This window comes from Exophiala xenobiotica (assembly GCF_000835505.1).
Source record: "Exophiala xenobiotica strain CBS 118157 unplaced genomic scaffold supercont1.6, whole genome shotgun sequence".
Taxonomy (NCBI): Eukaryota; Fungi; Ascomycota; class Eurotiomycetes; order Chaetothyriales; family Herpotrichiellaceae; genus Exophiala; species Exophiala xenobiotica.
This window is the reverse complement of record NW_013562489.1, coordinates 1,897,817-1,917,781: the sequence shown is the minus strand read 5'-3', so window position 1 is coordinate 1,917,781 and position 19,965 is coordinate 1,897,817. Positions and strand designations below refer to the sequence as shown.

Sequence of the window (19,965 nt, the reverse complement as noted above, 5' to 3'; positions counted from 1 at the left end):
CTTAGTAGGTGGATTCAAGCATAAGGATTCGTGTGGTAGAGAAAATATATCTAACGCAGGTTTGCAGTACTCGTACAGGACTCGAGCAGGACTCGAGGATTCATGAAGCCCCGCCGGTGTCTTCTCCGTTAACGCCGACAGCAATGACGTACTGTGGTAGTCTTCATCTCAACGACTCGGTTGACGCGGTGGCAGATGCTCAGCAGCCCTTTCGGTATCTTTATGTTGGTCTTGCTCGCAACTCCCAAACTCCTCGCTTGCTTGTGCCGTATATACCGTGATCAAGGAGTCAGGACTCACATTGCTCACTTACCATGCAGTGTAACCTCCGTCAACGATAATGTCGCTGCCGGTGAGGTACGACGATGCATCAGAAGCCATCCACACGACCGTTCCGCGGAACTCTTCTGGCTTTGCAATACGGTGCAGAGGAATCATGTCCACCCATTCCTTGCTCATCTTCTCCATCTCTTCGCCTTGGGTCTTTGCGGTGTCGATATAGCCGGGTGAAAGAGCATTGACTCTGATACCATGTTCACCCCATTCGGTAGCCATTGAACGCATCATATGGCTCACTGCAGCTTTGCTCTGTACATCGTCAGTATGTCAGTCGAGCATTCTATGTTTGAGGGACGATGGTAAAACATACCACGTTGTAAGCACTTTGCTTCTGAGGTCGATTGACAATGCTGCCACTCATCGAGCTGACCATGATGATGTTGCCCTTGATTCCCTCCTCAATCATGTGCTTTCCTGCTGCTCTTGCAAAGAGGAAGGTGCCGTTGACATTGACGTCGAGCAGCTTCTGCCACTCCTTGAAGTCGTAGTCCTCGGCAGCCGAGCCACCAGCAGAGCCAGCATTTGTGACCAAAACATCCACTCTCTTGAAGTCCTTGACGATCTGATCCCACGTCTTGGTAACCGTCTCTTCTGACGCTGTATTGCATTCATAGCTTTTGATTTCAGGCTCCGGAAGGCCGGCATCTGTGACTTCTTGCTTAAGGTTCTTCACGGTTTCGTCTGCTGACTCCTTAGATAGGTCGACAACGGCCCCTTTGGCACCGGACAGGGCGAATGCAGCGAGGATTTGAGCGCCGAGGCCTTGAGAGGCGCTTAGGAGGGGGGTCGGTCAGCAACGAGGCACCCTCATATTATGCCTCTGCTCTTACCCAGTCACTGTACGAGAGTTAGTGGTGAGTATGAGGTGGGCCTCATGGATACCTAGGTAGTAACTTACCGACACACGTCTTGCCCTCCAAGGAGAAAATGGGGAGGGTCCTAGGCATGTTGTGAGTAAATCGTCGTCTCACATTCGAGGAAGCAGCAAGCTGATTGCGTAACAGCGCAGCTCGTGACACGTACGGAGGCATCTTGTTAGTTCACACGTCTTTGAACCGACTTTGCTTTTGGGTTATGATGCACAAGAAATATCAATCTCTGAAGGGCGTACGGGTTGCTGTCTGGGAAGGAGATGGAGCACGAGAAAGATTGGAAAGATTGATAAATTGGCACTCGACGCGCCTGCCTTACACATCTTGTGTTTTGTACCTGCATTCAGTCACTGGTCGGAAAGCGTTTCCAGCTTTGAAGATTTGGTACAACGTCACAGCTACGACAGCCTCACAACTGCTAAAGACAGAGTTTCTTCAAGGCCAGAGCAGTCGAGCAATCGAGCAATCGAGCAGTGTGGACAGCCCTCCGCTTGGCATGGCATGGCATGGCATGGCAGATCGCATCATCAGCGTGATGTCGTGTGCCTTGAATGAGATGGAGGTTTCTCTGGAGAATTCCAGAACCTCCGGAACATGCCACAACATACGCATCATGGTGATGATGAGGTTTTGCTCGGCATGCAGAAACCAGCCTTGCGAAGAATGTTCCGGTCCAATAGTCAGTGTCGCTGACTCAGTCGCTCACGTGAGCACAGCACAAGCCAAGATGACAACATCATACGCCAGATGAAAGGATGCCCGCTGGGAGAATGGCCAGGAGGACGTTGAAGAGGGGGAGATAGTTGTCTACAATCATCTAGAGCGACCAGGCCTTCGACTACAGATAAGTCTCCAAATAATAATGCAATCTTCTATGCATAAACGGTGAAGGGCATGGCCGTGCATGGCTTACCTAAGCCCCACGAAGCAATGGGCAGCACGGCTAATTACTCTATTGGGATTGTCTTGCCGATGATCTGCTAAACATCCCGGTGCCCTTCGTAAAGTCATCCATCGAAGATCAGGCCGCCCGGCTGGGCAGTGTACGGATAAGCGACACCACAGTCACAGAAGGCCGTCCACCGCCGTTCTGACAAAGCGACAACTTCCACACAACTATCGTAAGTTGGCATCTCGGACGAAGTCAGTACTCGTATCTGTCCTCCGTACGGAGGGTGCATTTCGTTGCTTTCCAAATCTACTAGTATAAAGTCCCCGCACTGTCTTTACCATCGTCCACTTGCTCAACCATCGACCAGCAGACTCTGTCATTGACCATTAGTATTCGTCTCAGAGCAATCTATCAATATGGCGTCCAAACCATCCATCCTGCTGATCCCAGGCTCCTTTTCCCATGCCAGCATGTACTACCCGTTGCAGGATGCCATCCAAGCCCTAGGCTACGAATGCTTCGTCAACAACGCCCCCTCGGCCAGCCGCAATCCCCCCGAAGAGCCGGCGACCTTGGAGGACGACGCCGTCTTCTTTAGAGGCATCATCGAGAAACTGGCCGACCAAGGCAAGGACGTTGTTGTCGTCCCGCACTCGTACGGTGGCATTATAGCCACCGAAGCTGCCAAAGGTGCTAGCAAGGCCGACCGACAGGCGAGCGGTAAGCCCGGGGGAATCGTCAAGATTATCTACCTCACTGCTATTGTGCTCCCTGAAGGCGGGTCGAGCCGGAAGGATTATGGCGAACCGCCAGCAGCATTGGTTCATGTCGGCGAGGTACGTTCGACTCTGTGTACTAGATGACCTTGGCCGTGGCCGTGCCGGGGCTGCGGTACTCCTCCCATGGCGTAGAGCCGAGGCTAATCTTGTTTCCCCATAGGATGGATTCATGAGAATCACTGGCGTGGAATTATGCGCGCAAGCGACATTCAACGATTGGCCCTATGAGAAAGCACTCGAAATCACCAAGACCATGACCAGACACTCGGCGCCCAGCTTCGCGGGCATCCTGACATATCCAGCATATAAGCATATCCCGTGCTCGTACATCTTCTGCGAGCACGACATGATCATTCCGCCCGAGAAGCAACAGCATTATATCGACCAGATCAAGGAAGGAAGTCGCAAGGAAGTGGAGGTCCACAAACTCCTCACGGGACATTGTCCAACCGTGACTGCCACCAATGAGACAGCGAAGGTCATTGTCGACATGGCTAGTTCACATAAGCAATCTGCAACTCTCAAATGAGGGAGCCCGTCGTACCTCGCTGAAGTCTCGAAGACTTTGGATTGTAGAAACAGGATATGGAAGACACTTCGTCAGAAGCCAGCTCACTTATGGTTCGGAATTGATCACTAGAACATAAGACTATGTTTGGAGGGTTGCTCCCTTTTCCCTCAAGTTTTTTGCGTGTCTGCCGCTCACTCGGAGTGAATGCATCATTGTCTGTTGTGTCCAGGGACAAAAGCCCTACGAATGAAAGGCGTTAAAGTCTGCAGCATCACAAACCCCAGAAAGAACGGCTTCGGTAAGGCTTTCGATATTCGCGAAGGGTAAGCGGAAATTTAGCAATTCTTCTTGTTGAATCCCAGTGGCACGGCCATGTCGAGTCGAATCGTCATCCACGGTGGCAGTCAAAGCCGCACCAGTCGAAGCATGCTTTTGATTAAGAAGTACTGATGCAGACTGATCTGGGTTGTTGTAAACCAAGGTTTCGTGGCCTAGTGAAGTCCGGCTGTCTCTTGTAGAAGTAGTAGCGAAGCTTCTCGGTCGTTCTCCAGGGTATTGAGGCACTGACTCCTGTCCTAGCGCCGTATGCTGGCTGTTGATCTTTCTACTTCGGACGAATTCGAAGAGGCCCATAGTGCATTCAACCGGGCAATGAATTCCTCGTAGCTCAACCATAGAATGCATGGTCTGTTCGAGAGACATGAGTGCAGCGGCGCTGATGGTGTGGTTTGCGGACAAGGCGTCCTTTACGTGTTGCATGCTGGCAGCAAGGAGCGCCGGCACCCCTACTGACGGCAGAAATCGTATCAGATTCCCTTCTGCCAACGGGTTTGCTATGTCGGTGATTCTTTGAGCGGCCAGTCTCAGAGTCTGCCTGGAGAAGTCCTGGAGTGCATTGGCAGCCGACTCCTTCGACTGGGTGTGGAGGAGCAGAGGTCGATGGACCATACCGACGACCGTGTAAAAGAGCATTTCGAGTATGGCAGAATGTGGGCCTACTACTCTTCCATTACGACGATGATCCTGACCAACCATGCTCCCCTCGGTAGAGCACAGTTCTGCATACCATTGGCGTAATTCCTGGTCCCGAGCAATGCCTTCAGCCGTCAGTGAGTCCGACAGTTTGGGGATGAGGAGCATTGCAGGCCCAGTGGTTGTCAAGGGTTGGTGGTGGCCCAACTCATATAAAGTATCGAGGATGCGGTCGATCAGAACGCACAGTTTGATCTTCTGAATGCACAACTTGCTCAGAATCCTTGCATCTGTTTCGCTGTTGGGCATGTAAAATCTGCACAATGCTTCGGACAGATCTGTATCATTGAGGTCATCCAGATGCGGAATTGGGACGGTTGAAATGTCTGTAGAGATGCCGGCTGTCCGTCGTTCGCTCATGGCCAGCAAGTTCTCTCTCATCAGACAGCACCACCATAGTCTGCGCTTCATTTTCAGTTGCTTTGTTGAATGGTGGCCTGACGTAAGGCTTTCATTGAGTCCAATATCGGCCGCAAGTGATACTGCGATCCTCAGATAGTAGAATCGGCCTTTGGTGTCTCCTGGCTTGTCACACTGGTAGGTCATCAGAAGCAAGACCTTTACAAGCGTGGTAGGATCAGGTTCGACATCGGCATCGTACAATAGCTGAGATTCACTTGTCAGCGGCTGCCTTTTAGTCCTTATCAAAATCAATGTGACGTACCCTGAGTCTGCGGAACAGTGCTCTGCAAGCCTGTTTGCGATCCTGGAAGCCCTCAGATTCAAGGCAACTCATGTCGACAAACGATGCTCCAGCAAACATGACAGCCTGGAATAATATTAGGCTGATTTTGCAAGTCTCATCTTCGCTAGCGACAGCTTTGATGAATGCTCCAAGGTCCAGAAGCGGCAAGAATGGATGCACATAGCAGACATATACTCGCATGAGCTCATCTCTCATGGTGGGCGTCGGAAGTGATAGGGCACCTTTCCTATGCAGGAATTGAATAATATCGGGATCAAGATCTGGTGGCAGTGGTGCTATGTAGCTTGGGAGCTGAGTCTGGCGTCCTTCGTGCTCATGTAGTGATGGTTCTGCGTCCGCGAGGTGCGGCCATTCCAGATTGCTCTGGGAATCCCAAGCCACGTGAGAGGCAGGTTGACCTATTCTTTTTTGATTGCCACCGTCAAGGTCTGGCCGATGGACTGCAGCTGCAATTGTAAGAAAGCGTCATGCCATATCAGAGCCATGTGTACCAACCTATCATCCGACAATGTCTGCTACTCACCTCTTCCTCCGGTGTGCTAGTCCCCGCAGAGATTGGGGCTCCATCATTCTGCGAAACCAGATGGTTGACCCTTGGCGGGTCAAGTTCGAAAGCATGCACGCTCGACGCAGGAATGTTACGTTCCTTCGCGTGTTTGCCCGATCTTTGCTTTCTCGTATGATTGACGGAGCATACGACCTTAGACCGAGAACAGTTGCTGCAGGGCGCGCCTGTTCTGAGCACATCACATCTGACTTTTCGACCACGACAATTCTGACACGCTTTTGGAGCCCTCCTCCTTAGCATTACGTGTCGGCAAGCCACTTAGACAATGGTGTCGATCACCTTGAAAGTCTCGGAGTGTAGCTTTCCTAGACTTTGTTCGTTGACATTGCTGACAAATAGCAACAGCGGAGCAGAAACTTGTTGAAGTGTCACTGCCGGTCTCATGGTTATCTCGTGTAATTTGGCGCTAGGATGCCATTCGACGACAAACAGCAGCGAGGACAATTTGTGGGATAGGCGGGCCTCCTGTTGATTGCGACGTCTATCCGCTGGGTGCAGCGCAGTATCAAGACCGACACTGTTAGGTGACTGTGTTATGTTTTGGAGCCATGAGGACCGGCGCTCTTGAGTATGCGGAGGGACGCCTTGCTGCTCCATCCAATCACACGTACGCGTGTGGTGTGTTTGCAATTCCCGAATGTCGTTAGATTGTGCCGGTTCCGGGCCGTTAACGGGCTCTACAGACCGTCATAAGAATGCGAAAGGCTACTTGGAATAATGGTATATTGCACATTAAGTCGCATATGCAGCGGACCATGCCATCGCCCGAACGAACTGTACCATCAGAAGACCAGCCTCCCTGCGACGCCATCTCACCTACACCAGATCAGCAGCATTCAACCACAATCAAACAAGACAGCAACAGGGGTACTATCGACCTCGAGAAAGCAACACCCCCGACTCAAGAATCCGCCCCGGGGGAACATGACCAAAAGCAAGAAAGTCAGCCGGCGGGTCAGAACCATGATGGAGACAAACCATACTCAGCGTTCAGCCAGCGGCAGAAGATCATCATCGTACTCTGCGCCACCCTCGGCGGCCTTTTCTCCCCTTTCTCCAGCGGCATCTACTACCCAGCCTTGAGCACCATCGCAGACGATCTAAGCGTCAGCATAAGCCAGGTCAACCTGACCATAACGACTTACATGATCTTTCAAGCAATAGCACCGGCCTTTGTGTCATCCATCACCGACACCCAAGGCCGCAGACCGACGTATGTCCTGGGCATGGTTGTCTTCATGGCAGCGAATGTGGGCCTCGCTTTGAACAACACATACGCTGGCCTCCTTGTTCTCCGATGCCTCCAGTCCTGCGGCTCGAGCGGAATGGTTACTCTTCAACAAGCCATAATTGCAGATGTGGTGACCTCCGCCGAGCGTGGGAGTTATATCAGCATAACGTCAATCACTGGTATTGTAGGTCCGAGCGTGGCTCCTATCGCGGGCGGTCTCCTCGCTCAGCATCTCGGATGGCACAGCATTTTCTGGTTCCTGCTGATCGCGGCTGGTGTCTATACTGTGCCTCTGCTGATTTGGTTCCCTGAGACCGCGCGGAAGCTCGTCGGGGACGGATCGATCATACCACCGCGGCTGAACAGGTCGCTATGGTATATTGTAAAGAACCGCAAGAACGAGAAGGCCGCTGAAGCGCCACCGAAACCGAAGAGGAAATTCAGCTTGCCCAACCCGCTCGGGACGCTGGCGATATTCGCCAACTTCGAGAATAGCGTGATCCTGTCAGTTGTAGCAATCATCTATGCAGCCTTCTATGCGATATCAGCAACGCTCAGCACGCAGTTCAACAAGATATATGGCTTCGACAGTACCGCCCAAGGTCTGGTGTTCCTGACGATAGCGGGTGGCAGTCTGTTGTCGTCTGTGACCAACAGCATCGCCCTCGACAGAAACTATCGACGGCACGCATTGAAGCGCGGCTTGGACCCAGACAGGAAGAAGCAAATTGATCTGCAAGGATTTCCCATTGAAAGAGCCAGATTGGAGATCGGGCTACCATTCTTTGTGCTTGGGACATTCACGATGATAGTTTATGGCTGGATGCTGCATTTCCGGGTTCACATAGCTGGCCCGATTGTGATGCTGGTGTTGTTTGGATACACCAATCTGGCCGGGTTCAACACCTTGAGCGTCTTGCTAATTGACTTGAACCGGCCACGCGCAGCTTCTGCGAGTGCCGCAGCAAATCTGATTCGGGCGTCGCTGGGTGCAGGTATGACGGCTGTGGTGAATCCCATGATCGATAGTATGGGAACAGGTTGGTGTTTCACGTTTACGGCGCTGGTCATGTTGTGCATGCTTCCACTGCTGTGGCTTTGTATGGAAAATGCCGTCAGATGGAGAAGACAAGAGTTGGCCGCAAGAGTATCTCGAGAGAATTAGGAGACAAAATCATCGCCGCATGGCCATATGAAAGAATGTCCACTACTTCAGCCAAGTGGTTCTGAGAGGAGTACGAGAGGAGTACCAGGTACTCGTACAAACGACAACATGCCCGATGCCAAGCCAAGGCTTCACGAGATGCTTTTTCCGTCCCGGAGCATCTCTAGAGACTAGAATCTTTTTTGGTTGCCCGTTTGTTCAAGAACATGGCCAAGTCATACAGAAAGCAGACACGGCTCCAACCGCTATGCAAAAACCTCGCTGTCTTATTCATAACCACTTCTTCAATTAAACCGGCATATCCAACGTGTCCTCCACTCGATCATCCTACCTCCCAAACTCCAGACTCGGCACAACAACAGGCCCATACTTGACCACATTCCCATAAGCGCCCTCTCCCTGGACTAGAAAATCCGCCGCGAGACTCAGCCGGCCTCCACCCCGATGCATCCCTGTGGACCCAAATGTTCCATTCACGATCTCCGGGTCATACACCACGATCGCCACATAATTCCGTCTCGCCATCAACTTTCGATTATTCACAGCCTGTCCATTGACATCGTGCGTAAAGATCTCCATCATGTCCTCCTTCGTGTCCGTTGGCTGGTTCGGCGCGCTGCGCTGCCCGTTCGGCGGGATGTACAGTGGCTTATTGTTGTTCAGCAGCTTCATGACATAGCCTGGCGGCGGAGTGTTGACGACACTGCTCGAGATGAGCTGGTACATCGTCTTGTGATCCGACGGGTGGGAGGGGTCGTGAACGAGGCCTGCACCACACGTGTTCACTGCACCGGAGATGAATGTCATCCTTATCGAGCGTTGATGGGATATGCCCTGAAGGGTGCGGATGAAGTAGGTGCGTTCCAGGTCCTGATACACAGAAGCCGTCAGCATTCCCCCTTTATAAATGGGGAGGGTGGAAAGGGAAGAGCAAAACCTACCTTTGACTCATGTGTCCACTGATCTTTGAGCTCATCCAGCACATCGATATCACCGAACGGGTTCAAAATGCCTCCCATGAGTCCGGACTTCCCCACGGCGCGTTTGACAGAGTCGAAGCCCGAGCCCACTGCACCTTTGGCACCGACAACTCCCGCAACAGAGCTCGTAACTTTACCAAGGACGTTGTATGCTCCTGTCACAGCTTTCTTTCCCGTTGCCATGGTGTGCGCAATCTGCTCTGCAGCGTCGAGTCTAGGGTAAATCAGAGGCACGGGTACCATCAGCATACAATGCTGAATGGTTTGCGGGAGCAACGCGATCTTCGGAAACAATCCTTGGTACGTTGGGCCGGCCATGACTTGGTGAGGATTTCGCTCACTTCTGGTATCTGGACCAACAACAGCTACGGCGGGACCCAAGAACTTGACAAAATGCCAGCCAGTGCCTGTGATGGTAAACAGGTCGCGGTCGTCAGATAAATTGCGTAGAAGCTCGAGTGTTGTATGGTGCTGGAAGAGCAGGTACATCTCAATTCCAATGCGTCCGATATTCTTAAACATGTTGCTGAATTGCATGTACTCGGGGTAAGATCCGAATCCGTCAAAGCTAAAAAGCGTCAGCTTGTGAAAATGGCCAGCCAGGACAAGCAACTCACATATCATGGTCGTCAAGCGTCAAAATGTAGGGTATTTGAGCGAAAGCTTCACGTAAATGAGGCTGGTCAAAATGACTCGTGTAATAGTGAAAAAACGCATGCGTCACATCCTCCTCGTGCGCCGCAGTCCAGACGGCGTTCTTTCTGTTCTCTTTCCCGCTCATCCCTAGCCACTGTTTCAACGAAGGGATCTCTTTCCACATGCGGTCAGCGTATATCTGACTTCCCAGTCCGAGTTGGCAGTGAAAGCCACCGCATTCGGCATGCTTCTGCATGATGTCCTTCCACATGAATCCCACACCGCCTAGGCGGGCGCGCTCGTTGGCGCTTACGTTCAGTGTAAAGTCGTTACCCGAGGTAGCAATGAACCGCCAATTCGTCTCGTGTTTACCAGCCACCAGAAACTCATAACGAGTACATCCAAGATGGGAGGTGATAGCATAGGTCCATTTCGCCGGTCCAGATTCTTCCATGAGGAGATCAATCTCATACTTGTAGAAAGACCATCGTTGATGCTGGGATATATTGGCAGCTTTCAGTTGCCGCGGGTTTGGAGACAGGTCAAGACTCTGATGAATATGAATGGTAGGCGGTTGGGGCGCATCCGTCACGAGAAGAATAGATCCGTACCATATGCCTCGCTCTATGTCCATGTTGGTATAGCGCAGGTATGGGCCAAAGTACACGCCATTTGTAGCCACAACTTTGTAGATGTCTATACCACTGCTAGGAGGTGGGCCTGTGAATGCGGCGGGATTCGACAGACTCATCATACTCTGTTGATCGTAGCCTGGAGATAGTGGCAGGCCTGGCGATGCTAGTGGCTTCTGGCTGAAAGAAAGTCCAGGGGAAGCAAGGGGGTTCTGGTACACGCTGCCCACTGGAGATAGCGGCGTATCACCCAGATTAAGGGGTGTGGGACCTTTGGGGAACTCCCATTGAGTAGACTGTGTAGGTAAATGGATATAGTAGTACTGTCCGGAGTTAGGGTCAAGATGGGCAATCCACCCCTCTGGAAGCGGCGGAGGAGATGCCGGAGGAATTTGTGAGGGTGTTTGCGGCATCGCGGGCTGCGCGTTGCTCACTTGACCGTTCACAGCTGGGTGCAGGGCAGGCCTCTGGGAGTTTTGCCTCGGATCGTTTGCAAAAGCCGGATGGTCCTGCTGGTTGGGCATTGGCGCGCTGGACATGGTATCCGCCGCAACCGCAGCAGCCGGGGCTGCGGCAACGGGAGCCGATGTACCCGACCCGACCATACTTTGTCGTTGTTTCTCAGCTGCGCGGCGGCCGTTCGCTCCAGATACCTGAGAGTACGCCGGCGGCGGCTCTTCATGAGGCTGTAACCTCGAGATCTCATTTTCGACGGGATGAGGGGCTCGTCCAGGAGAGGAAACGGTAGGCTGGGTCGCTGGGACTGCTGCAGCTGTAGGCGGAGATGGCTGCACCACTCCCATGCCCTGATAGACCGTTGGGGGTGGATGAGGACTGGCGCCCGGGGCTTCTGTTGGAGTCCATGGCCGTCTCGGAGGGTCACTACTCTGCGGTTGAGCAGATGCCCCATACTGAGCTGCCCTTTGCTGTGCAGCCAGACTTTGAGCCTGCAAGCTAGTCAAAGTCGCCGTACCAGCAATCCCAGAGGCGGCGTAGCGGGCCTCGATGTCAGTCTGTGGACGTGCAGCAAGATCTACAATTGGGGTCTCGGGCGGAGGGGGTGATCCCCGCTGAGCTCTTGTGGTAGATGTGGAGGCAGTTGAGCTTATCCGATTGATCGAGGATGGATCTCTGATCTTTAGCCTGCTCAATGCGTCTGTGGTAGATGCAGTCGACGGAGGCGGCCAATACTGCTGACTGCTCTGGCTTTGACTTCCTGGCAAGGGCGCCGTAGCTGGACCGTCTCCGCGTTGTGGTGGGCGCTGGAACAGGCCTTCTTTATCGGGAGCGTCCGGCCCTGGTGATTCTGGCAATGGCTTTGGTATAGTTCCACGCCGCTCCGCAAGCGTCTGACCACCTCCTGAAGTCCTTCGCTGCCCTGGTTGTCTTGTCCCGCTTGGGTTTTGCTCTGGAGAAGTCACTCTCCTTACATCTGGGTATGGGTATGAATTCGATGCGGGATTGCCATTGGGTCGTGAGGACTGCGCCTGCTGCCTGCTTCGCTCGTCTGGATAGGGTAAAGATGGCATAGGATAGACAGCTGTGCTCTGAGCAGGCTGTTGAGGAGCAGGACTTTGCTTTCCGGCTGTGGCTGACACGCCAGAGGATGCACTGGCCGTCCTCTTGTTGATGCGCAGTGGTTCGACGATGGTAGGTGAGTCGCGATCGGAGGGTCGATTTAGAAACATTTCGCCTTCCGACCTTCCATGATGGCCGGGTACACTCATGGTCAAGATTGCGTGCCGCAACGGTCTTCGCCCAGAGACTTGTAGGAGTGACCTCGCGGCCGCAGTCTACGTAAGGCTGTGCTGGACTGAATGCGGGGGGATGCAAAAGGATGATGACCGCGGTCGACCTTAGGCCCCTTCGTCTGAATTAGCAATAAAAAGTAGGGTTGAAGATCAGGCGGGAGACGAGCGAAGCAGACGAAACAAGCGCTGCAGTATATACGGAAATAGATAAGTCGAAGGAACACCAAGAGAGCAGGCAGAAGATGAGAGGAAGTCCGCCGTGGCCTCGGGCGCAACGTGCTGCGGCAGACTGGGTTTCTTCAAGATCTTCTTTTCCCGAAGCAGGCTGAAAGCGAGAGAAAAACGGCGGAAGACGCAAGATGCCAGGTTCAAGGGGGATGTATCTTATCCTTGGCCATGTACTCGTACTGGAAAAAGTCTCGTCTCAATCCTCAATCAGTTCGTCCATTCGCAAGACTGAAGACTGTAGCCGCCCGGCCAAGCGCTGTACAGCGACAACGTGCCCCACGTCTTGGGCGTCAATGCTCTCTTTATCCCACTGATTGGCTTCTCCTGCCATCCACTTGCCGGTGATCCATCGAGGCACAACGCCAGCAGCCGGGACGGTAATGGGGACCACTGGGGGGACTTGACTTTGGCATCCCGCTAGCCACCTTGACCGACAAGCGATCTGTGGGCATGACGATCAGGTACATACAGAATTCATTTATGCAGACAAGTGTTGCGAGATATTGTACCGAAACAAGATGCCCATACGACGACCTAAATCATGACTCAAAAGGTGCTAACCACTCTACCAACACATCAACGTTCCTTTGTGTTTGGAATCATACCAACAAGGTACCCTCAAAGCAATATGTCCCACGACCCAGGCTGAAAGGTCAATCTCTGCTCCTGAAAACGAAAAGCATCCATCACCAAGGCTACAACATCCAAGCCAAACATCCCACGACAGCAGCCAACACCTCAGGAAGAGCAAAGGCCGTCGTATGGCCAGCACCACCGGTATATGATGAAGCCGACGGTGCGACAGGCGTGATAAGTGGCGAGATCGTGTTGTTACTGTTTGCGCCCGCCATCCCAGATCCAGCACCGCTACCAGCGCCAGATCCAGCACCAGAGCCTGCACCACTGCTAGCACCTGAACCAGTACCCGACCCAGTACCCGAACCTGATCCACTGCCAGAGCCAGCACCGGAGCCAGAGGCAGAGCCTGCACCTGAACCAGTACCTGAACCAGCACCGGAGCCTGCACCGGAGCCTGCACCTGAACCTGCACCTGAACCAGCACCGGAGCCAGCGCCTGAGCCTGCACCAGTACCTGAACCAGCACCGGAGCCTGCACCTGAGCCTGCACCTGAACCTGCACCTGAACCTGCACCTGAACCAGTACCGGCACCAGAACCTGATCCACTGCCACTGCCACTGCCGGAGCCTGATCCAGCACTGCTACCGGCACCGGTACCTTCATCAACTCGAGAGTCGGCTCCAGAGCCGCTACCTGAACCAGAGCCACTTCCGGAACCTGAGCCTGAGCCTGAGCCTGGGGCGCTAACACCAGTAGGACCGACCATCGGCGTAACGGTAGCATATGGGCCGGTCTCGCATGGGGTTGTAAGTGTAACAGTTGCAGCAGCACCATTCTCACCGCATGCAGTGCATGCAGTGACAGTTGTTGTGAAACCCGCTGGAATGGAGAGTGGGTTCCTGGTCTCGCATGGACACTGTTCCCTAATTGTGTAGGTACATGCCTCCATGCCCGTACCAGTAGCGTTGGGTCGCTGATAGACAGTAAGGTACTCGTGATAGACACCGATGTCGCCGTTAGGGTAAGTTGTGGTAAAGGCAAGAATCTCGGTTCCGAGACCATCGATGACGGGTGGAGGAGTGATTGTTGGTGCACCCCCATTGCATCCACCTCCTGGGCACCAGGTGAGAGTGCTGGACAGAGTTGTAGTGATGGTCACAGCAGTCGGGCAGACAGAGTATGTTACAGTCGTGACGCCAGTGTCGGCAGGATCGTTGATCTGAGTCGTGGTCTGCGCAGTGGCACTGACAGCCAGCAGCGCCACTATGGGCATGGACTTGCTGGATCGTTTCATTGTGGAAGAATTGCAAGGAGCTATCTCGACAAGTAAACGAATTCTGGGTAAGGGAACAAGGAAAATCTTAAGACAACAGATCCAAATGAGTGACTGAAGCGCAAGAGCACTTCCCAAACGAGTGTACGAGACTTAGAAATAAGCTGATGAAAGGAAATGGTAGGGACTTTGTAGCGAGCAATGATATTTACCTTGATAGGATTGACCGTGCGAGGCCGAGGTCCACATAACAGCTTCGCTGGAATGCACAACACCACCACAACAACACTCACTCCATTCGTGTAGAAGAACTGCTCTTCGGAATGCGTGCACGATCCAACGCATCCTTTGAAGTTGGGACCAAAGAGCGCGCGAAAGCATTGCAGATGATTCGTGACATGATTCCTCGGACTGCGAATCAGAGGCGAGGATGGAACAAGGCTGGACCATTCAGGAAGGGCTTCAAGCTCAGACACTTCGAGGAGTTGCCTCTAGATCATGCGCTCGGCAGCGTTGATTAGAAAAGAAGGACTGTCTCCCATAAAATCGACATTCCAGACTCATCGCCCTCACTGAAGAGGACCCAACGAGAAAGAAACTTCCTACAAGGAAAATTGTTCTCCAGAGCCACTGAGTTCAAAGAACCCATGGCAACACATCGCTGTAGATATAAGAAACGACGGTCGTGGCTGGCTCTGTTGCTTTTTTTGATCTGAAGAGGAAAAAAAGGAAGCTGAAGTTTGGATGATCGAATTGGATTTTTTGACGCTGCTACAACGCCAAGCCCGAGGCGGGTGTGTCACGTGAACGGATACGGGATTCAGCGAGGCTCTTCCATCGTGGAAATCTACACCGTCAACCAAACAAGGCTGCCTTCAGAGTATCAAAGTATACAGTTTTATTCTAACAGTGCGAAGATTACTGCTTGTCTGATCGAAGTGGTACTTCGAACACCATTGCGCCATTCCTTCCATGTGGCATCTTCTTCCACCTTCCTAGCCGCATCTGCTTGCCTGTACCAGCCACGACGCAAATACCCACACATCCACCCTCTTTCTTTCCTCCAAACTCATTTGTGATTTCCTTCCGTCTCTCGAATACAGCCAGAGAGTTGATGATACCTCGGACAAGTCCAGGAGCTGCCTCTTCCCGTAGACTTCCGTCGACTTCGGACGGTGTGCTCGATGGCGTGGAATGCGCCTGCTCAATTGCATCCGAGCCGTTCCCCTCAAATTTTCCAATCGTACCCAGTGAAAGCAGTGACCTTTTGTCGTCGCTGAGCTTCCACACTCTGATCCAGCCATCCCAACTTCCGCTGAGAACAACATCAGTACCCGGGACTGTAGCTAGTGCTGTAACGCCCCGCGGGGTTGGTCTCCTCGTGTCCAGCTTCTTCAGTCTCTCGATCACGGCAGGATCCGATTCAGCGGTCACTTCTTCGAAGGGCGGCGGCTCTTCGACCCCGTGCGCAGTTTGTATCGTGAACAGTGCCTTCTTCTTATGGACGTTCCAAAGACTGATAGCGCCAGAGTCAGAGCCTGTCACAAAATTTGAAGGCGGTAACGCAGCCACACAATCCAAGCTTCCGGTCTGATACTCGTCTTTCTTCGAACTGTCACCCAGGAACCTCGTCAGAGACTCGTCCACAACCTTCCACCACAAAGCTTTCCGATCTCGTGCACCGACTGTCACGCACTGGTCGACTGACACCGGAGACACGTCGACTACGTGGTCCTGATGGCCAAATAGTGTCTCGACATATGCAAGACTATCTTCTCCAGCCAAGCTGTATGTCTTCAATGATCTGTCCATGCTTGCGCTGAATAGCTGTGCTCCGAATCCAGTCTGTGTAGCCGAGTTGGGTGCAAAAGCCAGACCAGTAACGCCATCTCGATGGGTCGTGAATGTCTTCAACGGCCGTAGATCTTCCGCAGACCATATGATCAGCTTCTTGTCCGCTCCGCCGGTAGCCACATAGTTCCCGTCCGGTGAAGCTGCAACACATAGTATCGCACCGGTATGACCGTGCTGTTGGGGAGCTGAAGCCCTGATTTGTACTCCCCTCACGTACTTCAACTGCTTCGGTCGTCGTCTTCGAGGCGCTGCAGAGCCATTGCTGAACAACGTAACCGGTGGTTGTAGTTGCCATTTTATCAAAGTCTTGTCTTTGCTCACAGTATATACGTATGGCGCGCACACTGCAACACCTGTGGTGCTATCAGTGTCTGCCCGAAAACTGCTATGACTGGCATTGGCGAAGTCTAGGCTTGTGGCAATCAATCTGTACTGTCTCCCCTTTGCCTCGTCCACATCTTCCTTGAGTCTCTGTGCAATGTGGTCTCTGTCAAGATCTTCGGCGTCAAAGCCAACTTCATCCACCTCTTGTCTGATATTGTCCAGATATCTTTGTGCAAGCCGCACTCTGCGCTCGGCGGCGGTCTCGCCTTCTTCGGAGGTGGCTTCTGACTCGACATCGGTCTCGTGTTCGACTTCTTCGTCCGATTCACTTCCGGAAATCGACTCGTCTCGCTCCTGCTTTCGAGCTCGTGGTGTCTTCCGCTGTGGCCGCTCATCTTCCTCGTCGCGTGCTTCGGTCCTGTCTGCATCCCGTCTCTTTCTAGGCTTGCCTGCATTCTCGGTGGGCCTCTTGCGTTTCCGCTGCGACGCTGGAGCCGTGAAGAAGGACATCTCGTACTCCGATACACTCGTGGGAAGAATGCACGTATTGCCGCCTCGCAGCAACTTTTGTGGTTGACAACTTTGAAGGCTTTCTCCAAAAAATAAAAATTGAAGATGCGGGCGGAATTTCGCATCTTCAGCCTCGTTTCAGATTTCTCAGCCTCGCCATTCGCCTGACCTTCCCTGAAAAGATCACGTCTAATAAACGCAAGGCAGAGCTTCGTACGTGTCGGGCTGGTCTACAGCGACAGCACTAATCGTGGTTGTTACTCTCACTTCATACCCCTTCTACCCCCCTCAATCCTTTCCAGTATTCTCGAATTCAACTACCGTCAACATGTAAGCCTCCCATATCCTCACCCTTTTGCCTCAATTGACATCAGTCTAGGGAAGTCCTTCTCGGCCTCACAGGCCGCGACTTCACAATCATCGCCGCCAGCAAAGCCGCCATGCGCGGAGCCACGATCCTCAAGTCTTCCGACGACAAGACCCGCCAACTCAACAAACATACGCTTCTCGCGTTTTCCGGCGAACCAGGCGACACCATCCAATTCGCTGAGTACATTCAAGCCAACGTCGCCCTGTACACCATGCGCAACGAGGCCGACCTCAGTCCCAGTGCTGTCGCGAGCTTTGTCAGGGGTGAACTCGCCCGATCACTGCGCAGCAGGAAGCCGTACAATGTGAATTTGCTGCTCGGTGGGATGGATCCGATCACAAAGCAGCCAAGTCTGTATTGGTTGGACTATCTCGCCAGCAGTGCCAAAGTGCCCTATGCCGCCCACGGATATGCTCAGTACGTGTACCTCCATAGCACCCAGAAAGAAAGAGAAGCTGCTGCTGACAAAAGCGATTAGATACTACTGCCTCTCCATTCTCGACAAGCACCACCATCCAGACATCTCATTTGAGCAAGGCATGAAGATTTTACGCATGTGCACGGACGAGCTGCAGCGACGATTACCCATCGACTTTAAGGGGATGACGGTCAAGGTGGTCAAGAAAGATGGCATTATCGATATGGAATACGACACGAGCAAGCAAGTATTAGCTGCATAGTCAATGGCCCGGGTGGAAAATGAAAACCAAAAGGAAACCAGTGCTAGATACTGATGTACACATGCATAGCGCGGCGTAACAAGGCAAATCAAGGGGATTGAATGGGTCATCAAGCCAAGTGAATCATAAAATGGGTATCATTCGTGGTGATACATTCCGTATCTCTCGTTCTGGTGAAATTCCTCCACCTGAGGACCCGCCGCCGTCAAGCACACGCGTGCTTCTCTTTGAAGCCATGCTCAGCGCTTAGTCACTGAAGCGATCCCTCAGCGAAGTGCTTCTATCATCTAGAAATGTCGGTTCCCACCACCAACGGGTATCCGCCTCCCATGTGACGGTCTGTCGTATCTATCCGCCGACTGCTGTCTCGACGGATTGGTTCGAGAACCATAGGACGATGGTCGGTGAGTTTGGTGAGGCGCATAGGGTCCGAAATTATTGCGTCTGGCTCTTTGACTGTGTAGATGCTGCATTCGCCGTGCAGCTGAATGGGGAGGTCGAATGTCTGATTCGTCAGACCCTGACGCGTCGCTGTCGCCTCCTTCTTCGTCTAGCATTTCGTCTTCATCCTCGTCCACTTCATGGCCGCCTCCTGTCCCATCTGTCGCCCGCCCCATGAGCATTCTTTCGATCTCCTCGCTGCTATCCTCTTCATCTTCATCATCGCTGATGATTATCCTCCTGATCCGACCTCTATACCGGCTAGTTGGCTGAAAAGTGTTTGCGTCTTCGTTTTCTGATGCCTCCGTCGTCTCATCATAATTCGTATGCACCTCAGCCTGGTCGTCTGCGCCATCTGAATAGTTTTCATTGTCACTCCCCTCAGGCTGAGTTCCGGCGTAACGATTATCTGCGGCGTGTTCAGAATAGTCGTCGGACTCGGCTGCTGACGAGTAGTCTCTGCTCCTGCTTTCACGATCCAGACGACGGAGCGTGATTGTAGACACACTCCTGGCATCATCATTGATTGGCTCATCATCTCGCTCAATGAAGCCATCCATATCGTCCTCCTCATCGTAATCTTCACCATAGTCGGTGCCGCTGGTATCAGTGGCTGCCGAGTCGTAGCCTGGATGAAGAGCGCCTATAGGGACATCGAACTCGTAATCAAGTTCGTCTCCATCGTCGTCAAACTCGTCGTCAACAGTGTGAGGTGTACCACCCGAACCATCAAAAGAGTCAAAGTCGCTATCGCCAGGCTCGTATTCGTGGAAGCCACATTGCAGACACTGTCCATCTTCCAACTCCCAGTGACATTCCGGGCACCGCATGACATTATCCTCGTGGTCCAATATACCGCGAGCCCAAGGAAAGAATACATGTGCAGGGTGTGGGCGCTTGAAAACCCCTTTGAACAAGCCAGGCCCTGCCCGATCTGCTGCAAGAAGCACAGCCTCATCTTCTCTGGCTTGTTGGTGTTCGTGGACAGTCTCATCTTCTGGAAGCAGTTCTGCCCGACCAATAAACATATGAACTAGATCTCGCAGAAGGAAATTTGGTGAGGGTTGTATCGTCACTTCGGCTCTGCAGTCTGGACAGTTCTTATTCTTTTTTCGGGTTTGCGCGCCACCAAACCAGCTAGCTAGACATGAATAGCAGTACGTGTGGCCGCAGCCCAGGATGAAGGGTTCGTAGAATGGCTTGATGCAGATTTTACAGAGTGACAGACTCCGCATGTCCTCGATGTGTTTCTGAAAGGTTGAGAGAAGCGCCACATCTGTGCCCGCGCCGGGCGGCGCTGCATTGGCGGACATCGTGAGGTATAGAGTCGGGTGTCGTATTTTGGGATTCGTGAGACGCTCTATGTTGACTTTGGGAGACGGCGACACACCAGGTGTCAACCGTGTGCGACGGTCAGTGATGGGCTGTGGAAAGCGAAAAACAAAGGCTGATGCGAATTTTGGGCAGCGCGTCAAACGAAGGCCACTTGACGAAAGGTCGCAGCCGAAAAAATGGGCTGAATGGCCGACCGTAGTAGGTTACTGCGAAGCATATGATTATCGCCGTCGAACTTTTTGAGCATCCCGGCATCAAAATCCGTGACGTGGGCCT

At 52.8% G+C, this 19,965-nt stretch overlaps 9 protein-coding genes across 9 annotated transcripts; 3 read left to right on the top strand and 6 right to left on the bottom strand.

The window, feature by feature from the left end:
• Nucleotides 1-309: 309 nt before the first annotated feature.
• PV05_09968 (uncharacterized protein) lies at nucleotides 310-1,370 on the bottom strand (the record flags this gene model as incomplete). Its single annotated transcript, XM_013456356.1, has 4 exons — nucleotides 310-588; nucleotides 650-1,112; nucleotides 1,170-1,176; nucleotides 1,238-1,370. The coding sequence occupies 4 exons, from the start codon at nucleotides 1,368-1,370 to the stop codon at nucleotides 310-312; spliced, it is 882 nt and encodes a 293-aa protein (XP_013311810.1).
• A 954-nt stretch (nucleotides 1,371-2,324) lies between these two features.
• On the top strand, nucleotides 2,325-3,540 carry PV05_09967 (uncharacterized protein). Its single transcript, XM_013456355.1, has 2 exons — nucleotides 2,325-2,939; nucleotides 3,043-3,540. The coding sequence occupies exons 1-2, from the start codon at nucleotides 2,520-2,522 to the stop codon at nucleotides 3,409-3,411; spliced, it is 789 nt and encodes a 262-aa protein (XP_013311809.1). The 5' UTR covers nucleotides 2,325-2,519; the 3' UTR covers nucleotides 3,412-3,540.
• Nucleotides 3,541-3,561: 21 nt separating this feature from the next.
• Nucleotides 3,562-5,326, bottom strand: PV05_09966 (uncharacterized protein; the record flags this gene model as incomplete). The annotated part of the gene is made up of 2 exons (XM_013456354.1): nucleotides 3,562-5,031; nucleotides 5,090-5,326. 2 exons carry the CDS (start codon nucleotides 5,324-5,326, stop codon nucleotides 3,634-3,636), a joined length of 1,635 nt encoding a protein of 544 aa, XP_013311808.1. The 3' UTR covers nucleotides 3,562-3,633.
• Nucleotides 5,327-6,394: 1,068 nt separating this feature from the next.
• PV05_09965 (uncharacterized protein) lies at nucleotides 6,395-8,095 on the top strand (the record flags this gene model as incomplete). The annotated part of the gene is made up of 1 exon (XM_013456353.1): nucleotides 6,395-8,095. One exon carries the CDS (start codon nucleotides 6,395-6,397, stop codon nucleotides 8,093-8,095), a length of 1,701 nt encoding a protein of 566 aa, XP_013311807.1.
• A 111-nt stretch (nucleotides 8,096-8,206) lies between these two features.
• PV05_09964 (uncharacterized protein) lies at nucleotides 8,207-12,528 on the bottom strand. The gene is made up of 3 exons (XM_013456352.1): nucleotides 9,693-12,528; nucleotides 9,037-9,643; nucleotides 8,207-8,965 (listed from the first exon to the last, which is right to left on the bottom strand). The coding sequence occupies exons 1-3, from the start codon at nucleotides 12,068-12,070 to the stop codon at nucleotides 8,423-8,425; spliced, it is 3,528 nt and encodes a 1,175-aa protein (XP_013311806.1). The 5' UTR covers nucleotides 12,071-12,528; the 3' UTR covers nucleotides 8,207-8,422.
• Nucleotides 12,529-12,831: 303 nt separating this feature from the next.
• Nucleotides 12,832-14,384, bottom strand: PV05_09963 (uncharacterized protein). The gene has a single exon (XM_013456351.1). It carries the CDS (start codon nucleotides 14,194-14,196, stop codon nucleotides 13,018-13,020), a length of 1,179 nt encoding a protein of 392 aa, XP_013311805.1. The 5' UTR covers nucleotides 14,197-14,384; the 3' UTR covers nucleotides 12,832-13,017.
• A 686-nt stretch (nucleotides 14,385-15,070) lies between these two features.
• Nucleotides 15,071-16,940, bottom strand: PV05_09962 (uncharacterized protein). Its single transcript, XM_013456350.1, has one exon. The coding sequence runs from the start codon at nucleotides 16,861-16,863 to the stop codon at nucleotides 15,094-15,096; it is 1,770 nt and encodes a 589-aa protein (XP_013311804.1). The 5' UTR covers nucleotides 16,864-16,940; the 3' UTR covers nucleotides 15,071-15,093.
• Nucleotides 16,941-17,093: 153 nt separating this feature from the next.
• PV05_09961 (uncharacterized protein) lies at nucleotides 17,094-18,060 on the top strand. The gene is made up of 3 exons (XM_013456349.1): nucleotides 17,094-17,193; nucleotides 17,243-17,650; nucleotides 17,712-18,060. Coding segments are annotated over exons 1-3 (612 nt in total). The 5' UTR covers nucleotides 17,094-17,191; the 3' UTR covers nucleotides 17,914-18,060.
• On the bottom strand, nucleotides 18,046-19,794 carry PV05_09960 (uncharacterized protein). Its single transcript, XM_013456348.1, has one exon. The coding sequence runs from the start codon at nucleotides 19,665-19,667 to the stop codon at nucleotides 18,201-18,203; it is 1,467 nt and encodes a 488-aa protein (XP_013311802.1). The 5' UTR covers nucleotides 19,668-19,794; the 3' UTR covers nucleotides 18,046-18,200.
• Between the last annotated feature and the right edge of the window lie 171 nt (nucleotides 19,795-19,965).

What these genes read in the sequence shown, in the direction of transcription:
- PV05_09967 (XM_013456355.1), top strand. Translation starts at nt 2,520, where the DNA reads ATGGCGTCCAAACCATCCATCCTGCTGATCCCAGGCTCCTTTTCCCAT. An exon ending in CATTGGTTCATGTCGGCGAG is followed by an intron (nt 2,940 to 3,042) that starts GTACGTTCGACT and finishes GTTTCCCCATAG; the next exon opens with GATGGATTCATGAGAATCAC.
- PV05_09964 (XM_013456352.1), bottom strand. Translation starts at nt 12,070, where the DNA reads ATGAGTGTACCCGGCCATCATGGAAGGTCGGAAGGCGAAATGTTTCTA. An exon ending in ACGCTTGACGACCATGATAT is followed by an intron (nt 9,644 to 9,692) that starts GTGAGTTGCTTG and finishes GACGCTTTTTAG; the next exon opens with CTTTGACGGATTCGGATCTT. An exon ending in AGTGGACACATGAGTCAAAG is followed by an intron (nt 8,966 to 9,036) that starts GTAGGTTTTGCT and finishes TCTGTGTATCAG; the next exon opens with GACCTGGAACGCACCTACTT.
- PV05_09963 (XM_013456351.1), bottom strand. Translation starts at nt 14,196, where the DNA reads ATGAAACGATCCAGCAAGTCCATGCCCATAGTGGCGCTGCTGGCTGTC.
- PV05_09962 (XM_013456350.1), bottom strand. Translation starts at nt 16,863, where the DNA reads ATGTCCTTCTTCACGGCTCCAGCGTCGCAGCGGAAACGCAAGAGGCCC.
- PV05_09961 (XM_013456349.1), top strand. An exon ending in GCCGCCCACGGATATGCTCA is followed by an intron (nt 17,651 to 17,711) that starts GTACGTGTACCT and finishes AAAAGCGATTAG; the next exon opens with ATACTACTGCCTCTCCATTC.
- PV05_09960 (XM_013456348.1), bottom strand. Translation starts at nt 19,667, where the DNA reads ATGTCCGCCAATGCAGCGCCGCCCGGCGCGGGCACAGATGTGGCGCTT.